Source organism: Delphinapterus leucas, chromosome 16 (genome assembly GCF_059928025.1).
Source record: "Delphinapterus leucas isolate spDelLeu-1000000601 "Yukka" chromosome 16, BTC_Dleu_Yukka2, whole genome shotgun sequence".
Taxonomy (NCBI): domain Eukaryota; kingdom Metazoa; phylum Chordata; class Mammalia; order Artiodactyla; family Monodontidae; genus Delphinapterus; species Delphinapterus leucas.
This window is the reverse complement of record NC_143144.1, coordinates 52,319,358-52,337,777: the sequence shown is the minus strand read 5'-3', so window position 1 is coordinate 52,337,777 and position 18,420 is coordinate 52,319,358. Positions and strand designations below refer to the sequence as shown.

General features: G+C 41.4%; 1 protein-coding gene and 1 pseudogene across 1 annotated transcript in view; one reads left to right on the top strand and one right to left on the bottom strand.

Annotated features, from left to right (window-relative positions):
• HECTD2 (HECT domain E3 ubiquitin protein ligase 2) overlaps positions 1-2,461 on the bottom strand; it is an 80,018-nt gene extending 77,557 nt beyond the window's left edge. The window contains exon 1 of the mRNA XM_022569359.3: positions 2,224-2,461. Within this exon, the coding sequence (XP_022425067.1) occupies positions 2,224-2,361 (138 nt within the window). The 5' untranslated portion in view covers positions 2,362-2,461. The remainder of the gene's footprint in view (positions 1-2,223) is intronic.
• Positions 2,462-2,592: 131 nt separating this feature from the next.
• On the top strand, positions 2,593-6,541 carry LOC149747285 (uncharacterized; annotated as a pseudogene).
• Positions 6,542-18,420: the final 11,879 nt, after the last annotated feature.

Below are 18,420 nucleotides of genomic sequence, written 5' to 3'. Positions count from 1 at the left end.
GCCAGCTCCCTGCTTTTCTCGCCCTCTGGAGGACCAAGCACAGATTTTCTTGACTAAGGCTTTACATTGCTATAGCTCAGAATTCCAGCTCTAGAAATCTCTGACAAATACATACCACATATCATCATCGATAAGTTGCTCATCTCTCCCTTGCTCTCCTAACTTTTGCTGCAAAACCTAAGTCCTTTTCTCTCCTGATGTGACTCAGAACATCAGTGCTAATGATAAACCTCTGTCATTTCTAAGAGGCTTAAATTCTGAATGTCACTTAAAAAAACAAAAAAACAATGCTACCAACCCTGCTTGTAAGGCACCAGAAACTGCCTTCAGAAATCTCAAGTGTTGCTATTCATTCGTATCCTCTTCTGATTTAACCTGTCTTTTCAAGGTTTTATTCAAGATCTTAAAAAACTTCTTGCACTCTATTCTTCTGTTTGTCTAGTAGTACAAGTCCATATTCCTTTATTACACTTCCAAAATCCTCTAAGCTCTTAAAACTGAAAGAGCTTATTTGGTGATAAAACATGTACCTGATCTGAACTCTCCGACAATCCAACCTGAGCTGAACTGACAGGAAGCTACTTATAGAACTTACCTCATTTGGTGTGAACAACACATACATTTCACTGCAGAGCTGTTAATATGCTTGATTATGGGGAAACGGCCTGGACCCCACTGTGGATATTATACATGATATATGTACTGAATTACCTTTCTAAAATCCGAAGAACTCTGAATTTCAAAGCCCCAAGGTTTCAGATAACAGTCTGTAGACCTGTATCCACACTGTATCAATTTCTCCAAGTTTTTACTTCAAGCCTTCAGTTTTTCAATTACACAGAAATAAATAAGTTTGGGGGAGCGTGCTTACTTGAGGACCTATATTCATTCACATAACTGTTCCTATAAGCATGTATGCATTCACTGTTTTAAACTGACTTAGAAATGAACTGTTGAAACACTGCCTATTTGTCAGTTAAGAACTTCCCAGATAAGCTCTGAAAGCCCAGGAAACCAACAGCAAGAACTGGGTCTACAAGCAGTTGGGTGACAAATTCCTTCAAAGCATTTCCCAAGGTAATTTCTACCCGCAACTCCAACTTATCAATCAACTGTACTAATTTTTTAAAGTGTCATTTTATCACTGTCTACACTCTGCTGTGCTCATTTAACGTAAAGAGCTTGTTCTAACAATTTCCAGTTCACAGTCCTTAGACATTTTCGAAAAACCTACCAAATCAAAACATTATTCCTATAATACTTTAAATTAGAGTGAGCTATTTTAGTAAGTTCTTAGTCATTTAAGAGGGAGGTTTTAAGAAATGAATTGCAAGCAGGAATAAACAAAATGTACCATGGTCTCTAAACTTTTACCATTTTGTCACGCACGGCTGCATGACAAGTCATGCGCTTTAAATGTACTAAAGTTTCAAGAAGTATTTAAATATGATGTCAAATAAAAATCTCAAAAATCAGAGGTTAATTTTGTGTGTGTGCTCCAAAGTAAACAGTCAAAACCACCAGTAGAAACGGGGAAGAGAGGCTGTCCCATTACATCATCTGGCAATATGTAGTTTGAAGCCTGAGAGCGCTCTCCAAATAATGCTTAAAAAAATCCATCTGGGAAATCATCCCCGTGAAGCTTAGATCACTTGAGTTTAAATAAAAGGTTAAAAAAGCTTCCCCACCTTACGTCACACGCCTGTATCATATGAAAAATAAAACCACCATCGAGGCTGACAGTAACGGAAAGGTCACAATTAGGTGGAAACTCGCCGCAGACTGTTCAATCTGAAGGGGGAAAGGAAAGAAAAGCGAGGAAAAGGGGGAAATATTCGCTCTCCCAAGACAGGCAGATAGCTCAGCGGAAAACCCACTCCCGCCTGCCTGACACCTTATCCTTATCCAACAGATGATGCCGACTCCAAGATGCTGGTCATTTCCTTAGAGAAAGTGGGAACCCCCCAAGCCAGAAAATAACCGAAAACAGCCAGCGTATCCAGCCACCCCGACATTTCCCGAGGGTGGAAGGTGCAGATCAAGAAGTGATCACGGCTGCCCACAAGGCACAACTCTTTGATTTCGGCCCGAGAAAGGGGAGCCTGAGCGCTTCTACCCGGACGGGTCCGGGGCTCCCCGGAGGATACGCGGGCCCCCGGGCACCCCTCTCCCCCCGTCCCGACCTGCCGTCGGGGCGCCCCGAGGACCCCGCCCGGCACCTACCGCAGTCGCACCGGCGCCAGCCGACACGATGGGCGGCAGCTTCTCGCGCTCCGGTTCCTTCCCTTTCTTCTCCTCGGGCGCAGTCGCCGCCACAGCCGGCGGCGCGGCGGGCGAGGGCACCCGATCCACCTCACTCATGTCAGGCTGAGCAGCGGGAGCGCTAGGCGGCGGCGGCAGCGGCAGCGGCGGCGGCGGCGGCGGCCGGGCTGCTGCTGGGGCTGGCGCTGCTGCCGCCGCGGCCGCGAGAGGGCTCTGCGCCGTCGCGTCCAACCTCAGCCGCCGCTCCGCCCCCGCCCGCGCCCGCGCCCGCGCCCGCGCCCGCGCACCCGCCGCGCACCCGCCGCGCACCCGCACCGCGCGCGCGCCCGGATGCCCCGCCCCCGCCCCCGCTCCCTCCACCCGCCAGCCGCTCCCGCCTGCTGCTCTCCTCAATCGCCCCCGCCCCGCCCCCAGCTGGGCTCGCGGGTCGCGCGTCCGGGACGCCAGCCGCGGCCGCCCTTGCTAACCCCTGGGGCCGGGAGACGAGGCGCCGCCGCCGCCGCCGCTGCGCCGCCATGTTGTTTGCGGACTGTCGCCCCAGATGGCAAGGAGGGGGTTCGGACTAGAGGCTCCGGACTGGGGGGGACAAGGCGAAGCCTGCAAAGGGTCGCGCAGGGATAGAGCGTTCCCGAGTGGCGCCTGTGGGGCGGGGCGAGCGCGGCAGCCTCCTCTGCAAGGACGGCCCTGACTTGGGGCGCGTAGACCCGCGGGATCTAGGCTGGTGGCCTTTTCCTCCCCAGCGCCCGCAAAGCCGTCGCCTTGGGGCCAGTGCTTGTCCCTGCCACCCCTACCCGCCCACACGCCCGCTTGCCCCAGGAGAGAGGTCTCGAGCCTGCGCATCCTGTTTTAGTCGACCGACCCTTTCTAGATGCCCAGAGATCCCCTACCTACAAAGGAAAAGCCTAGGGTGGGGGGAAGGGAAGTGAGACGTCGTGGGCCCCACCTTCCGCACCGCAGGGTGGGACGACCAGGCCACACTTTCCATTCCTGTTCCTCTCGTCCCCACTTGGACTGCCAAATCCGCCTCTCCCTTCCCGTCCCCACGCGCCTACATCTCTCTCTCTCCCTGCATCCCTTTGCTGCCTCCGATCCCTTCCTTTTATAAGTTACAGATGGACAGACCCAAGCTCTGCCGCATTAATGTCATCATTAATATGGGAACGAACTTTAAAACCGAGGAGGAAAGCTTTTAATCTGATACTAAACCACCCCCAGCCCCGCCTCCATCCCCACCCCCACGATGAAGCCACATAGACATTTCCTTTCCTTTCCGCCCCTCCTTTTGCTTTTCTCAGTCTGCTGGAGCTGCGGAGACACCTGCTGATTTAAGGGAAGGGAGAGAGCAAGAATGCGCTGCGTCGCCTATTAAAAATAGGGAATTTCTTGACATTCACATCTTCAGATTTTTCGGTTGCGGCTTTGTTATTTTACTTGAGATTGAGTGAATTTTCAGATCAAGGATACCGAGATCCAAATAACCAAAAATATCTCTGAAACATGTTTGGGACGATGTTTGGGTTATCTATTATTTTACATAATTCAGAGTTATTAGCATAACTAATTACTAGTTACAGCGCATCGTGAAATGAGGTTGCATGTTTTTCAAACCCAGACTTTGTAACAAGCAGATCTGAAGCAAACCATGTAATGAATATAATAATTAGTATTCCAGATTACCTTCTAAATTGTAAATTCTGACGTTCATTTGTAGAAAGGCTTTCTAGTTTTACTATAGTTGCTGTCATCACCTATTTAAATGTTAGTTAGGAAAAGGTTTGAAGTGCCATATAGTCGGCAAAAAGTATTTCATTGCTAATTAGCCTTGGAGGGAAATGATGTGGACACATTACTTTGAAGCATTCTCCTTTCTATTTTTCTTGAATTCTTTTTCAGAATTTTCTTTCCTTCTTAGACCTCTGAAATACTCATTCTATAGGGAGGAACATACAGTTATTTCCTACTTTTAGCAGGTCAGTGTGCTGATCTTTTGATACAGCCACAACTGAAATGTTATTTTATAAACGGAAGACTTTACAGTTCAAGATAGTCTATACTGCGAAGCTAGGTTAATAGAACAAATAGTAGGGAAAATAGCACAATCAGCCCTCCACACCCACAGGCTCTGCCTCCACCGATCGAAAATATTAGAAAAAAATTCCAGAAGTTCCATAAAGCAAAACTTGAATTTGCCATCATTTGTATAGCATTTACATTGTATTAGGAATTATAAGTAATCTAGAGATGATTTAAAGTATGTGGGGGGCTTCCCTGGTGGCACAGTGGTTAAGAATCCGCCTGCCAATGCAGGGGTCACGGGTTCGAACCCTGGTCTGGGAAGATCCCACATGCCGCGGAGCAGCTAACCCCGGGCGCCACAACTACTGAGCCTGCGTTCTAGAGCCTGCGAGCCACAACTACTGAGACTGTGCTCCAAAACTACTGAATCCCGCGCGCCTAAATCCTGTGCTCCACAACAAGAGAAGCCACCGCAATGGGAAGCCCACGCACTGCAAAGAAGAGTAGCCCCCGCTCGACACAACTAGAGGAAAGCCCGCATGCAGCAATGAAGACCCAATGCCGCCAAAGATAAATTTATAAAAAATAAATGAATAAAGTATGTGGGACCATATGTGTAGGTTATATGCAAAGACTATAACATTTTATAAGGGACTTGAGCATCCTTGGATTTTGGTATCCACAGGGGCCCTGGAAACAATCCCCCTTGGTTGGAGGGACAACTGTATCCTTTTTCCTAGTGTTTTCAACTAGATTTAGTAATCGGTGATTAAAATGATTGGATGAGAAACCATGTGAATTACATGCCTTATGCCTTCTCTTTTCATGTGTGAGACTAAATAAAAGTTTGTACATGTCACATTCAATAGAACAAAATGCTTTAATACTGGCAAAACAAGGCAAGTCGGAAATTTTAATTTCTGCTACTGCACCAGAATAGATAATCCACTTCTACACAAGTCCACTGATTAATTCACCTGTGAGTTACGTACAAAAAAATGATAATTCGTTGATGTTCTCTTCTACTTCCTGTTAAATACCTTGCTCTCAATGCACCACCGCATCCCTTCTTCATCCTCATGGGCTCCAGGATGGAGGCTGGAGAGTGGGAAAGGGGCTGCTGGAAAGCTGCAGAGTGATGGCTCCAGTGGGCTTGAGAAACATACTCCTACCTGCCACCAACATGCTTCTGAAGGCCCAGGTAGGAGTGAGAGGGTTGTGGTACAGGACATACAGAGAGCTCTGGTCATTCTGTACAGAGGTGTGCAGAAGAAGCCTTTCAGCTCTGCTAAGTGTCAGCAAAAAGTGCAACAGTGATGGCATCTAAGTACAAACCCGTTAGCCCAGGAAAACGTGGGAGTGAGGCAGAAGAATCATTTCACCTTCCTAAGTCCAGGAGGAAAACGTGAGCTCATTCATATACCTATGGGGTATAGGAGTTTGGGGGCAGGGTGGGGAAGCTACAGATCTGGTTATTTCCGTGAAAGAAAAGCAAAGACCAAATTACAAGGTAATGAAAGGTATAAATTATAGATAACATTCTACTGTAATTATATACAGTGATACTACAGTGAACAGTAGCAAAGTAAGTTCTGACAGGTTGGTTAAAAGTGGTTTATAAATAACACCTTAATTATATAAGGTAAAGCTATGAATTAGTGAACTTTTTTTTTTATACAGCAGGTTCTTATTAGTCATCCATTTTATACACATCAGTGTATACACGTCAATCCCAATCGCTCAATTCATCGCACCACCACCACCACCACCGCCACGGCTTTCCCCCCTTGGTGTCCACACATTTGTTCTCTACATCTGTGTCTCATTTTCTGCCCTGCAAACCGGTTCATCTGTACCATTTTTCTAGGTTCCACGTATATGCATTAATATACGATATTTGTTGTTCTCTTTCTGACTTACTTCACTCTGTATGACAGTCTCTAGATCCATCCACGTCTCAACAAATGACCCAATTTCATTCCTTTTTATGGCTGAGTAATATTCCATTGTAGAAATGTACCACATCTTTTTTATCCATTCGTCTGTCGTTGGGTTTCTCTGGGTATATGCCCAGTAGTGGGATTGCTAGGTCGTATGGTAATTCTATTTTTAGTTTTTTAAGGAACCTCCATACTGTTCTCCATAGTGGTTGTATCAATTTACATTCCCACCAACAGTGCAAGAGGTTTCCCTTTTCTCCACACTCTCTCCACCATTTGTTGTTTGTAGATTTTCTGATGATGCCCATTCTAACTGGTGTGAGGTGATACCTAATTGAACTTTTGATTTGCATTTCTCTAATTATTAGTGATGTTGAGCAGCTTTTCATGTGCTTCTTGGCCATCTGTATGTCTTCTTCGGAGAAATGCCTATTTAGGTCTTCTGTCCATTTTTGGATGGGGTTGTTTGTTTTTTTAATATTGAGCTGTATGAGCTGTTTATATATTTTGGAGATTAATCCTTTGTCCATCGATTCGTTTGCAAATATTTTCTCCCATTCTGAGGGTTGTCTTTTCATCTTGTTTATGGTTTCCTTTGCTGTGCAAAAGCTTTGAAGTTCATTAGGTCCCATTTGTTTATTTTTGTTTTTATTTCCATTACTGTAGGAGGTGGATCAAAAACGATCTTGCTGTGATTTATGTCAAAGAGTGTTCTTCCTATGTTTTCCTCTAAGAGTTTTATAGTGTCCGGTCTTACATTCAGGTCTTGAATCCATTTTGAGTTTATTTTTGTGTATGGTGTTAGGGAATGTTCTAATTTCATTCTTTTACATGTAGGTGTCCAGTTTTCCCAGCACAACTTATTGAAGAGACTGTCTTTTCTCCATTGTATATCCTTGCCTCCTTTGTCATACATTAGTTGACCATAGGTGTGTGGGTTTATCTCTGGGGTTTCTATCTTGTTCCATTGATCTATATTTCTGCTTTTGTGCCAGTACCATATTGTCTTGATTACTGTAGCTTTGTAGTATAGTCTGAAGTCAGGGAGTCAGATTCCTCCAGCTCCGCTTTTTACCCTCAGGACTGCTTTGGCTATTCGGGGTCTTTTGTGTCTCCATACAAATTTTAAGATTTTTTGTTCTAGTTCTGTAAAAAATTGCCATTGGTAATTTGATACAGACTGCATTGAATCTGTAGATTGCTTTGGGTAGTATAGTCATTTTCACAATATTGATTCTTCCAATCCAAGAACATGGTATATCTCTCCATCTGTTGGCCTCATCTTTAATTTCTTTCATCAGTGTCTTATAGTTTTCTGCATACAGGTCTTTTGTCTCCCTAAGTAGGTTTATTCCTAGGTATTTTATTCATTCTATTGCAATGGTAAATGGGAGTGTTTCCTTCATTTCTCTTTCAGGTTTTTCATCATTAGTATATAAGAATGCAAGAGATTTCTGTGCATTAATTTTGTATCCTGCAACTTTACCAAATTCATTGATTATCTCTAGTAGTTTTCTGGTGGCATCTTTAAGATTCTCTGTGTATAGTATCATGTCATCTGCAAACAGTGACAGTTTTACTTCTTCTTTTCCAATTTGTATTCCTTTTATTTCTTTTTCTTCTCTGATTGCCATGGCTAGGACTTCCAAAACTATGTTGAATAATAGTGGTGAGAGTGGACATGCTTGTCTTGTTCCTGATCTTAGAGGAAATGCTTTCAATTTTTCACCATTGAGAATGGTGTTTCTGTGGGTTTGTCTTATACGGCCTTTATTATGTTGAGGTAGGTTCCTTCTATGCCCACTTCCTGGAAAGTTTTTATCATAAATGGGGGTTGAATTTTGTTGAAAGTCTTTTCTGCATCTATTGAGATGATCATATGGTTTTTATTCTTCATTTTGTTAGTATGGTATATCACATTGATTGATTTGCGTATATTGAAGAATCCTTGCATCCCTGGGATAAATCCCACTTGATCATGGTGTATGATCCTTTTAATGTGTTGCTGCATTCTGTTTGCTAGTATTATGTTGAGGAATTTTGCATCTATATTCATCAGTGATATTGGTCTGTAATTTTCTTTTTGTGTAGTATCTTTTTCTGGTTTTGGCATCAGGGTGATGGTGGCCTCATAGAATGAGTATGGGAGTGTTCCTTCCTCTGCAATTTTTTGGAAGAGTTTGAGAAGGATGGGTGTTTGCTCTTCTCTAAATGTTTGATAGAATTCACCTGTGAAGCCATCTGGTCCCAGGCTTTTGTTTGTTGGAAGATTTTTAAACACAGTTTCAATTTCATTACTTGTTATTGTCTGTTCATATTTTCTATTTCTTCCTGGTTCAGTCTTGGAAGGTAATACCTTTTTAAGAATTTGTCCATTTCTTCCAGGTTGTCAATTTATTGGCATAGAGTTGCTTGTAGTAGTCTCTTAGGATGCTTTGTATTTCTGCAGTGTCTGTCATAACTTCTCCTTTTTCATTTCTAATTTTATTGATTTGAGTCCTCTCCCTCTTTTATCTTGATGAGTCTGGCTAATAGTTTATCAATCTTGTTTATCTTCTCAAAGAACCAGCTTTTAGTTTTACTGACCTTTGCAATTGTTTTCTTTGTTTCTATTTCATTTATTTCTGCTCTGATCTTTATGATTTCTTTCCTTCTGCTAACGTTGGGTTTTGTTTGTTCTTTCTCTAGTTCCTTTAGTTGTAAGGTTAGATTGTTTATTTGAGATTTTTCTTGTTTCTTGAGGTAGGCTGGTATAGCTATAAACTTCCCTCTTAGAACTGCTTTTGCTGCATCCCATAGGTTTTGGATCGTCGTGTTTTCATTGTCATTTTTCTTTAGGTATTTTTTGATTTCCTCTTTGATTTCTTCCATGATCTCTTGGTTACTTAGTAACGTATTGTTTAGCCTCCATGTGTTTGTGTTTTTTACGTTATTTTCCCTGTAATTAATTTCTAATCTCATAGTGTTGTGGTCAGAAAAGATGCTTGATATGATTTCAATTTTCCTAAATTTACTGAGGCTTGATTTGTGACCCAAGATGTGATCTATCCTGGAGAATGTTCCATGCGCACTTGAGAGGAAAGTGTAATCTGCTGTTTTTGGATGGAATGTCCTATAAATATCAATTAAATCTATCTGGTCTATTGTGTCATTTAAAGCTTCTCTTTCATTATTTATTTTCACTTTGGATGATCTGTCCATTGGTGTAGGTGAGCTGTTAGCAGTTGCCTTATGTATTGAGGTGCTCCTATGTTGGGTGCATATATATTTATAATTGTTATATCTTCTTCTTGGATTGATCCCTTGATCATTATGTAGTGTCCTTCCTTGTCTCTTGTAACATTCTTTATTTTAAAGTCTATTTTATCTGATATGAGTATTGCTACTCTAGCTTTCTTTTGATTTCCATTTGCATGGAATATCTTTTTCCATCCCCTCACTTTCAGTCTGTATGTGCCCCTAAGTCTGAAATGGGTCTCTTGTAGACAGCATATATATGGGTCTTGTTTTTGTATCCATTCAGCAAGCCTGTGTCTTTTGGTTGGAACATTGAATCCATTCACGTTTGAAGTATTTATCGATATGTATGTTCCTCTGACCATTTTCTTAATTGTTTTGGGTTTGTTTTTGTAGGTCCTTTTCGTCTCTTGTGTTTCCCACTGAGAGAAGTTCCTTTATCATTTGCTGTAGAGCTGGTTTGGTGGTGCTGAATTCTCTTAGCTTTTGCTTGTCTGTAAAGCTTTTGATTTCTCCATCGAATCTGAATGAGATCCTTACCGGGTATAGTAATCTTGGTTGTAATTTCTCCCCTTTCATCACTTTAAGTATATCATGCTACTCCCTTCTGGCTTGTAGAGTTTCTGCTGAGAAATCAGCTGTTAACCTTATGGGAGTTCCCTTGTATGTTTTTTGTCGTTTTTCCCTTGCTGCTTTCAATAATTTTTCTTTGTCTTTAATTTTTGCCAATTTGATTACTATGTGTCTGGGCGTGTTTCTCCTTGGATTTATCCTGTATGGGACTCGCTAAGCTTCCTGGACTTGGGTCGCTATTTCCTTTCCCATGTTAGGGAAGTTTTCGACTATAATCTCTTCAAATATTTTCTCTGGTCCTTTCTCTCTCTCTTCTCCTTCTGGGACCCCTATAATGTGAATGTTTTTCCATTTAATGTTGTCAAGAGGTCTCTTAGGCTGTCTTCATTTCTTTTCATTCTCTTTTCTTTATTCTGTTCCACAGCAGTGAATTCCACCATTCTGTTTTCCAGGTCACTTATCCGTTCTTCTGCCTCACTTATTCTGCCATTGATTCCTTCTAGTGTAGTTTTCATTTCAGTTATTGTATTGTTCATCTCTGTTTGTTTGTTCTTTAATTCTTCTAGGTCTTTGTTAAACATTTCTTGCATCTTCACGATCTTTGCCTCCATTGTTTTTCTGAGGTCCTGGATCATGTTCACTATCATTATTCTGAATTCTTTTTCTGGAAGGTTGTCTATCTCCACTTCATTTAGTTGTTTTTCTGGGGTTTTGTCTTGTTCATTCATGTGGTACATAGCCCTCTGCCTTTTCATCTTGTCTATCTTTCCGTGAATGAGGTTTTTGTTCCACAGGCTGCAGAATTGTAGTTCTTCTTGCTTCTGCTGTCTGCCCTCTGGTGGATGAGGCTATCTAAGAGGCTTGTGCAAGTTTACTGATGGGAGGGACTGGTGGTGGGTAGAGCTGGGTGTTGCTCTGGTGGGCAGAGCTCAGTAAAACTTTAATCTGCTTGACTGCTGATGGGTGGGGCTAGATTCCCTCCCTATTGGTTGTTTGGCCTGAGGCAACCCAACACTGGAGGCTGCCCCGGCTCTTTGATGGGGCTAATGTTGGACTCTGGGAGGGCTCACACCAAGGAGTGCTTCCCATAACTTCTGCTGCCTGTGTCCTTGTCCTCACGGTGAGCCACTGCTGCCCCCCACCTCTGCAGGAGAACCTCCAACACTAGCAGGTAGGTCTCTTTCAGTCTCCCTTGGGGTCACTGCTCCTTCCCCTGGGTCCCAATTTGCACACTACTTTGTCTGTGCCCTACAAGAGTGGAGTCTCTTTTTCCCCCAGTCCCGTCAGAGTCCTGCAATCAAATCCCGCTAGCCTTCAAAGTCTGATTCTCTAGGAATTCCTTCTCCCATTCCTGGACCCCCAGGTTGGGAAGCCTGACGTGGGGCTCAGAACCTTCACTCCAGTGCGTGGACTTATGTGGTATAACTGTTCTCCAGTCTGTGAGTCACCCACCCAGCTGTTTTGGGATTTGATTTTATTGTGATTGCACCCCCCTACCGTCTCATTGTGGCTTCTCCTTTGTCTTTGGATGTGGGGTATCTTTTTTGGTGAGTTCCAGTGTCTTCCTGTTGATGATTGTCCAGCATTTAGTTGTGATTCTGGTGTTCTCGCAAGAGGGAGTGAGAGCACCTCCTTCTACTATGCCATCTTGGTTCAGGGCCGTGAACTTTTTTTTTTTAAAGAAAACATCTTTTTCACATTTCGACTGAGTGTTGTTCTAAAGTAGTAAACTTGGAGAAATGAACTTTAGCCATGTTGACACTGTTGAAAAACATTGTTAGAACTCTTCCTTAGATTTAATTGCTGTGGCTTTTAAAAACTACTGTTAAAAAAAATAGCTTGTCTTTATTACATGAACAATACATTTCCATTACAGAAAAAGTTATAAAATACAGATTAGCAAAATGAAGAAAATAAACTCTGGATCCTTCCCAACTTCAGGTAATCACTAAGACCTTGGTCTGTATGTTTACAAAATCTCCCATCTGTCTGTCTGTCTACCTATCTATCTAAACACACACATAGTGTTTCTTGCTTTGTTTTTATAAAACAGAACATCCTGAAATACTGTTTTGTATCTGTGCAACTCATTCTTGAGAATACCCTCAGTGGTGCGGTAAATATATCTTTTGAGGATGAATTTTTAAAAATTACTCAATGTAAAAAAAAAAAAAAATTACTCAATGTTATGGAGGGCCAAGACTGAGGAATAGAGTGGATGATGATCAAACTTTATATTTTGAATCAGACCTCTCTTGAATCTGTTCTTTCTCTGTGGATTCCCATGGCCGTTAACCTAGTCAATCCCTTAACATCTCTAACCCAAATTATTTCCATGGCTTTCCAACAGGTCTTGCCTTCAGTGTTTTACCTGCTCCTATTGCTACCAGAATGCCCTTTTCAAAATACATAACTTCTTGTCAGACCTTTCTTTAACAATTCTTCAATGATGTCTCAAAGCAAAACTCTGAAACCCCTAGTGTAACATTCACCTGAATTCTTTATAAAGAGCTCCTTTTCTTAATGTCCTAACTAGAATCAATTGTTTCTTTGTTTCTGCTCCCAGAGTGTTGTACACACATATTTATGCACCTATTACACTACATTGTAGTTATTTGTTCCCCCAGTAGGTCATGGCAGAGAGGGGAAAGGCCATGTCTAATTGCACCTTGAATCCCCACATGTAGCATACTATCTGGAGTGTGCTGTTGAAAAGGCACTCAGTAAACTCAGAGTAAAGGAAAATAAGATGTTTTCTTAATGTGGCTTTTAAGGGGCTCTGAAAACTGTTTCCAAAGAGGAATGACAAAATGCTTCAAGTGATGAGATGCACTTTTTTCTTTTTTTTTTTAACTGAATTTGATTTACAATGTTTCAGGTGTACAGCAAAATGATTCAGTTTTATATATATATATGTATATATATATATATTCTTTTTAAGATTCTTTTCCATTAGAAAAGAATACGTTTTTACAAGATATTGAATATAGTTCCCTGTGATGTACAAGAGGTCCTTGCTGTTTATCTATTTTATATATGATAGTGTGTATCTGCTAATCCCAAATTCCTAATTTATCCCTCCCATCCCCTTTCCCCTTTGGTAACCATAAGTTTGTTTTCTATGTCTATGAGTCTATTTCTGTTTAATAGATAAGTTCATTTGTATCATTATTTTTAGATTCCACATATAAGTGATATCATATGATATTTCTCTTTCTCTTTCTGACTTACTTCTCTTAGTATGATAATCTCTAGGTCCATCCTTTTTGCTGCAAATGACATTATTTCATTCTTTTTTATGGCTGAGTAATATTCCACTGTGTGTGTATATATATATATATATATATATATATACATACATACATACATCTATATATATATATCACATCTTCTTTATTGAGCTGCACTAATTTAGATGATTTGTTCTGGTATTGCTTCTTAAAAAAGTCTTGATCTTCTAGCACAGTGCTGTCCAATAGAACTTGCTGCAACGGTGGAAATGTTCTCTATCTGTACTGTCGTATATGTAGCCACTAGCCACACGTGGCTACTGAGTACTTGAAATGTGACTATCGTGACTGAGGAACTGAATTTTAAATTGTAGTTAATTTTAGTTAACTTGTATTTGAGTAGCCGGGTGTGACTAGTGGCCAGCATATTGGATAGCACAGCTCTAGAGTGTGAACTTGAAAAGAATAGCCCCAAATTAGTGGCACCCTTATTAATAAACTTTAATGTATCTTTAATGTATCTTAACTTCATGCTTCAGAATATATGTAAGCAAACATTTCCCAAATGATGGGGGCAGGTCTAAACGAGCTCTAAATGGCTAAGCCTAAAAGACTAAATAGCTTCTTTCTTTTTCTGAGGGGGACGGTCCTTTTCTTTACTATTTTCACAGAAATTTGCATTTTCAGAAGCGGATGAGATTAACTACATTTGACTGCATCTTGCCTTAGCCCAGTGCTATGTAGAAATGACCTTAATCTGGCGCTACGGAAAAGAAAGTGTTAATGGCAGTAAAGTTGAAATGTTTGTATATGTTTTCAAGTTGGTTTCGGATGCCCTTTTTAGACATTTCCAAAGAAATAACAATATCCAAAGAGATAAATATATCTACATATATTTATACCTCATCTAAATCTTAATCCCAATTTTACATTTGCTTTCTACACACGAGACAAAAATAAATAAAACAATAAATGTCACAATAAAAGCATGCATTTATTTATAATTTTAATTAATTAATTAATTTATAATTCCATGCATGATGCACCTATTTCAAATTTTCATGAGTCTAAGTTAACAGAAACTCTATATGTCCTAAGGTTGCTGAAGATGGCAAAACAAGTCAGAATGGCAGACACTGTTATTCATTCTTTCTTTTTGTGTTGCTAGCAGAACACTGATTTAATTTGGCATGGCAATATGCCCAGTTAAAAGTGGTTTCTTTTCTGGACTTCCTTGCAGCTAGAGGTGGGCACGTGACATAATTCTGACGAATGAGGTGTAAGCTGAATGGTTTAGGGGAAGTTTTTGCTACCTTTGTCCTGCCTGAAATGAGGGTATGATGTGTGTATATGGTGCTACAATCTTATAACCATGAGGCTGCAAGCATGAGGATGAATGTCAAAGGACTCAGGACAGTGTAGTGGGAAGACAGAAGGATTTTGGAACATTCATGAAATTGGGGAACTGATATACCAGCTTGGATTGTCTATATCTGGTTTTTCTGTCATTTGTAGCTAAACACATTTCTTTTACACTCAGCTTGCACACATACTAACCCACAATTTTTTTTTCTTAGTTGATCCCAAAACTAGTTAATTGGTTGGATTTCTACTGGTTTAACCTGTTGTTTCAGTTATAAAGACACAACCCTAATCAAGTAAAATGTCTCATCTTAATTCTAAGATTTTCAGAAATTGTAGTAACCTTTATAAAAGCATGAACTTTATTGTTCAGAGTTAGAAAAGATGCCTCTAAATTTCAACTCAAGGTACTGGAAAGAGTTAAATTAGGAGTTATGAAAACTGGCTTTTAGTTTTGGTTCTTCCAGTTTTTAACTAATTAAACTAACTAACTTTGAGTTAGCTTCCTGATCCTTACATGGGTGTTGTGAAGCAAAATGAGAAAACAAACAAAAGTGCCTTTTGAATTACAATGCATTTTAATAAATCTAACTTAATGAGCTCTTACTAGGTAAGAGAATCTGCTAAGCACTTTCCAAGGATAGGTTCATGTATTCTCCTTAGGAATCTACTTTTAATATTGCCATAGAATAGGAACTCATCCCCATTTTATAGATGGGGAAATTAAGGAATCATCTAGTAGACTGTGCAGATTCATCTCTTTACTTCCCACAAAGCACAATATAGTTGCTCAAAAAAACCCCAAAAACTTCAGGCAGGAACAGATGTGCATTTTATTCCTTTTGAGATCCTGTAATTGTATACCATTTAGGATGTTGTAAACTCATAGATTTGGCCATGATAAAGGATGGCTACTGAAGGCTTACCCAGCACCTCCCTCTTTCCTGACTTCCTAATGTAACATTTTCTACTACAGATACCGAAATAATCATCCTTTATTAAGGTGGCAATCCAAGTTCAGCATCTCTGGCTAACAATTTCTCTTGCCTCTAGATGTTTTTGAGGACAGATACAGAGGATCTCCAGCCTTTTGTAACCTCCTGGCCCACAGGCTCAACAAACATTTTTGAATGGATGAATGTTAAATGTTTCACCAAGGCGCTGCTTTTGGAGGCTCTGCAAATGTTACTATGTTACAGTCATGTTTTGATCAGGAGAGCAACAGAGAATATTCTGGAAAGATCTGAGTAAATCTTACATTATTTAAATATATTAGGTATTAGAGTTTATTTCTGAAGGGCAGGCGAATATGAAATTGGGATTCCCAGTATCACTGTTTAGGTGGAGGCATTAGCACTTGGGGGATACACTCACATGGTAAATTTCCTCCAAAAACAAAAGAGATGCATTAAACCTTCCTGGGATGACTCTATTTCTATCAGATTTGTCTTCATAGGAAGCTGAAGCCCTGAGTCACTTCATCAGTGGCAGGATAAAGGTACCCTGTGATGTGAGGATTGCCAACATGAGGACACCTTCCAGAATGTCAAGGAGTTCCTTGCTTAAGGGTCTGTGCTAATGCATTCTGATGATTATGGACCATTGTTTCTTATCTCTGAGCCTTCTTTTCACCACGCAGGGCTTTGCTTTGTGACAGAACGCTATATGGCACTAAAACATCTACTTGAAAAAAAAAGTGCTGTCAACGTAGAAGTATTAATACATGGTAAAAAACTCATGGTGAAAGTCAAGAAGTTCCATGACTACCTTGATACTCAAATGCTTTTATAATTATATTGATTACAAACCTCTTTTGGAAATCTATTTCTAACGACAAATTTGTACTCTTCGTGATGGCCCTATCATAGCGTTAGTTTCTTTTGTCCATCGCTGCAGATGGGACACTAGTCTATAAGCCCAGAAAAGCCAGGATGAATGTCAATGCCCTCGGCTATCTCCCACTGTAGATAATGTGCCGCTGCAAGTTTTAATTTTAGAAGGCCTTCCTGACTGTTGCCAAAATTTGGCCTCTGTACCCCGGTGCTGCATTAAATCTTGGAGACAGAGTTTTGGGTGAGGTAGAAAAGAATAGCTTTATTGCAGGGTGCCAAGCAAGGAGTCCAGGGCATCTAGTGCCGAGACCCGAACTTCCTGAAGTCTTTCAGGGAAAGGTTTATAAGATAGGGTGAGGAAGGGGGTTTGTGGGGTGTGTGATCAGCTCGTGGGCATTCTTTTATTTTATTTAATGTATTTATTTATTGGCTGTGCTGTGTCTTTGTTGCTGCGCGTGGGCTTTCTCTAGTTGTGGCGAGCGGGGGCTACTCTTCCTTGCGGTGCAAGGGCTTCTCGTTGCGGTGGCTTCTGTTGTTGCAGAGCACAGGCTCTAGGTGTGCAGGCTTCAGTAGCTGTGGCACGTGGGCTCAGTAGTTGTGGCTCGCAGGCTCTAGAGCGCAGTCTCAGTAGTTGTGGTGCACAGGCTTAGTTGCTCTGTGGCACGTAGGATCTTCCTGGACCAGGGCTCAAACCCACATCCCCTGCATTGGCAGGCAGATTCTTAACCACTGCGCCACCAGAGAAGCCCCATGGGCATTCTTCTGATTGGTTGGTGGTGATGTAATTGGGAGTCAGCATCATCAACCTTATGGTTCTAACTGGTCTGGGGTCTACGTGCTTGTGGGCAGCATACAATTAACTTCTTCCACCTGGTGGGGGGTTTCAGTATCTGCAAAACAGCTCCAAGGACATGGCTCAGAATGGTATCTGTAGTCCTTGAGGAAGAACTAAAGGTTCTTGACTTTGTTTAATGGCTAAAGTATTATTATTTTGTCTTGCTTTACTGTTTTCCTTTCTTTCTGCATTTTCTCACTTCTCTGATTATATTCTTTTACTAAAGTTTTTCTACAGACAAAAGGCAGCCAGACGACATGCATGGGGGCGTATTCTGGGAAGGCCTCATAGGGTCCTGCTTGGTTACATGACCACCTTTATCTGGTTGATAAAATTAATAATTCAATCACCAATTAGCCAACATTACTGATCGCTTACTATACAGCAGGCAACATATTGGACTGGGTGCTTAGGATACAAGATTATGAAGCTATCCCCAGAAGTTTACAGTGTAGTGCCATGGTCCCCAAAATTTTGTGTAGCAGACTCTCTTGGTAGCTTTTTAAAATGCAGACTTTCAGACTTCACCCAGAGATTAAGACTGTCAAATTCCAAAATCCTCAGATGGGAATGGGAGAAGGGTAGGCCTTCATGCTGTAGTCAACAGAATGGTAATCTCTAGAATGTGAATGTACCACCTTTGTGCCTGTAGAGTCTTGGAAGTAGAGTGGGTGTTGTAGAGTCTTCCTAGTAACCATTTCCACATCTTTTGGTAAATACACATTCCTCATATACACATTCCCTATCCCCACCCAGTGTGCTTCAGGAGACCGTGTCACCATGTCTGGTTGTCCGGGTCCATACGTTGCTCGGAGTTCATCAGCACGATCCCATCTCTCCATCACAGTATTTGGCTTGGGAATGGGCACCTGACCCAATAAGAGGTGAAGTGTTTTATGGCAACTTTTAGGGGAGGATGTGTTCTTACATAGACCACGTACAGGAACAACCTCCTCTCTTCCAAGATGTGGTAGAATAAGCAAGTTCCCAGGGAGTTAAGGACACTGCTCTTCAGAATAAAGCTGACCCCATGGAGGACAGAGAAGGAAAAAAAGGGACCAAATATTTAATGACATTGACAAGCCACTCAATTTCTTTGGCTCATTAACTCCTGTTTCTTTTGAGAAACAGTG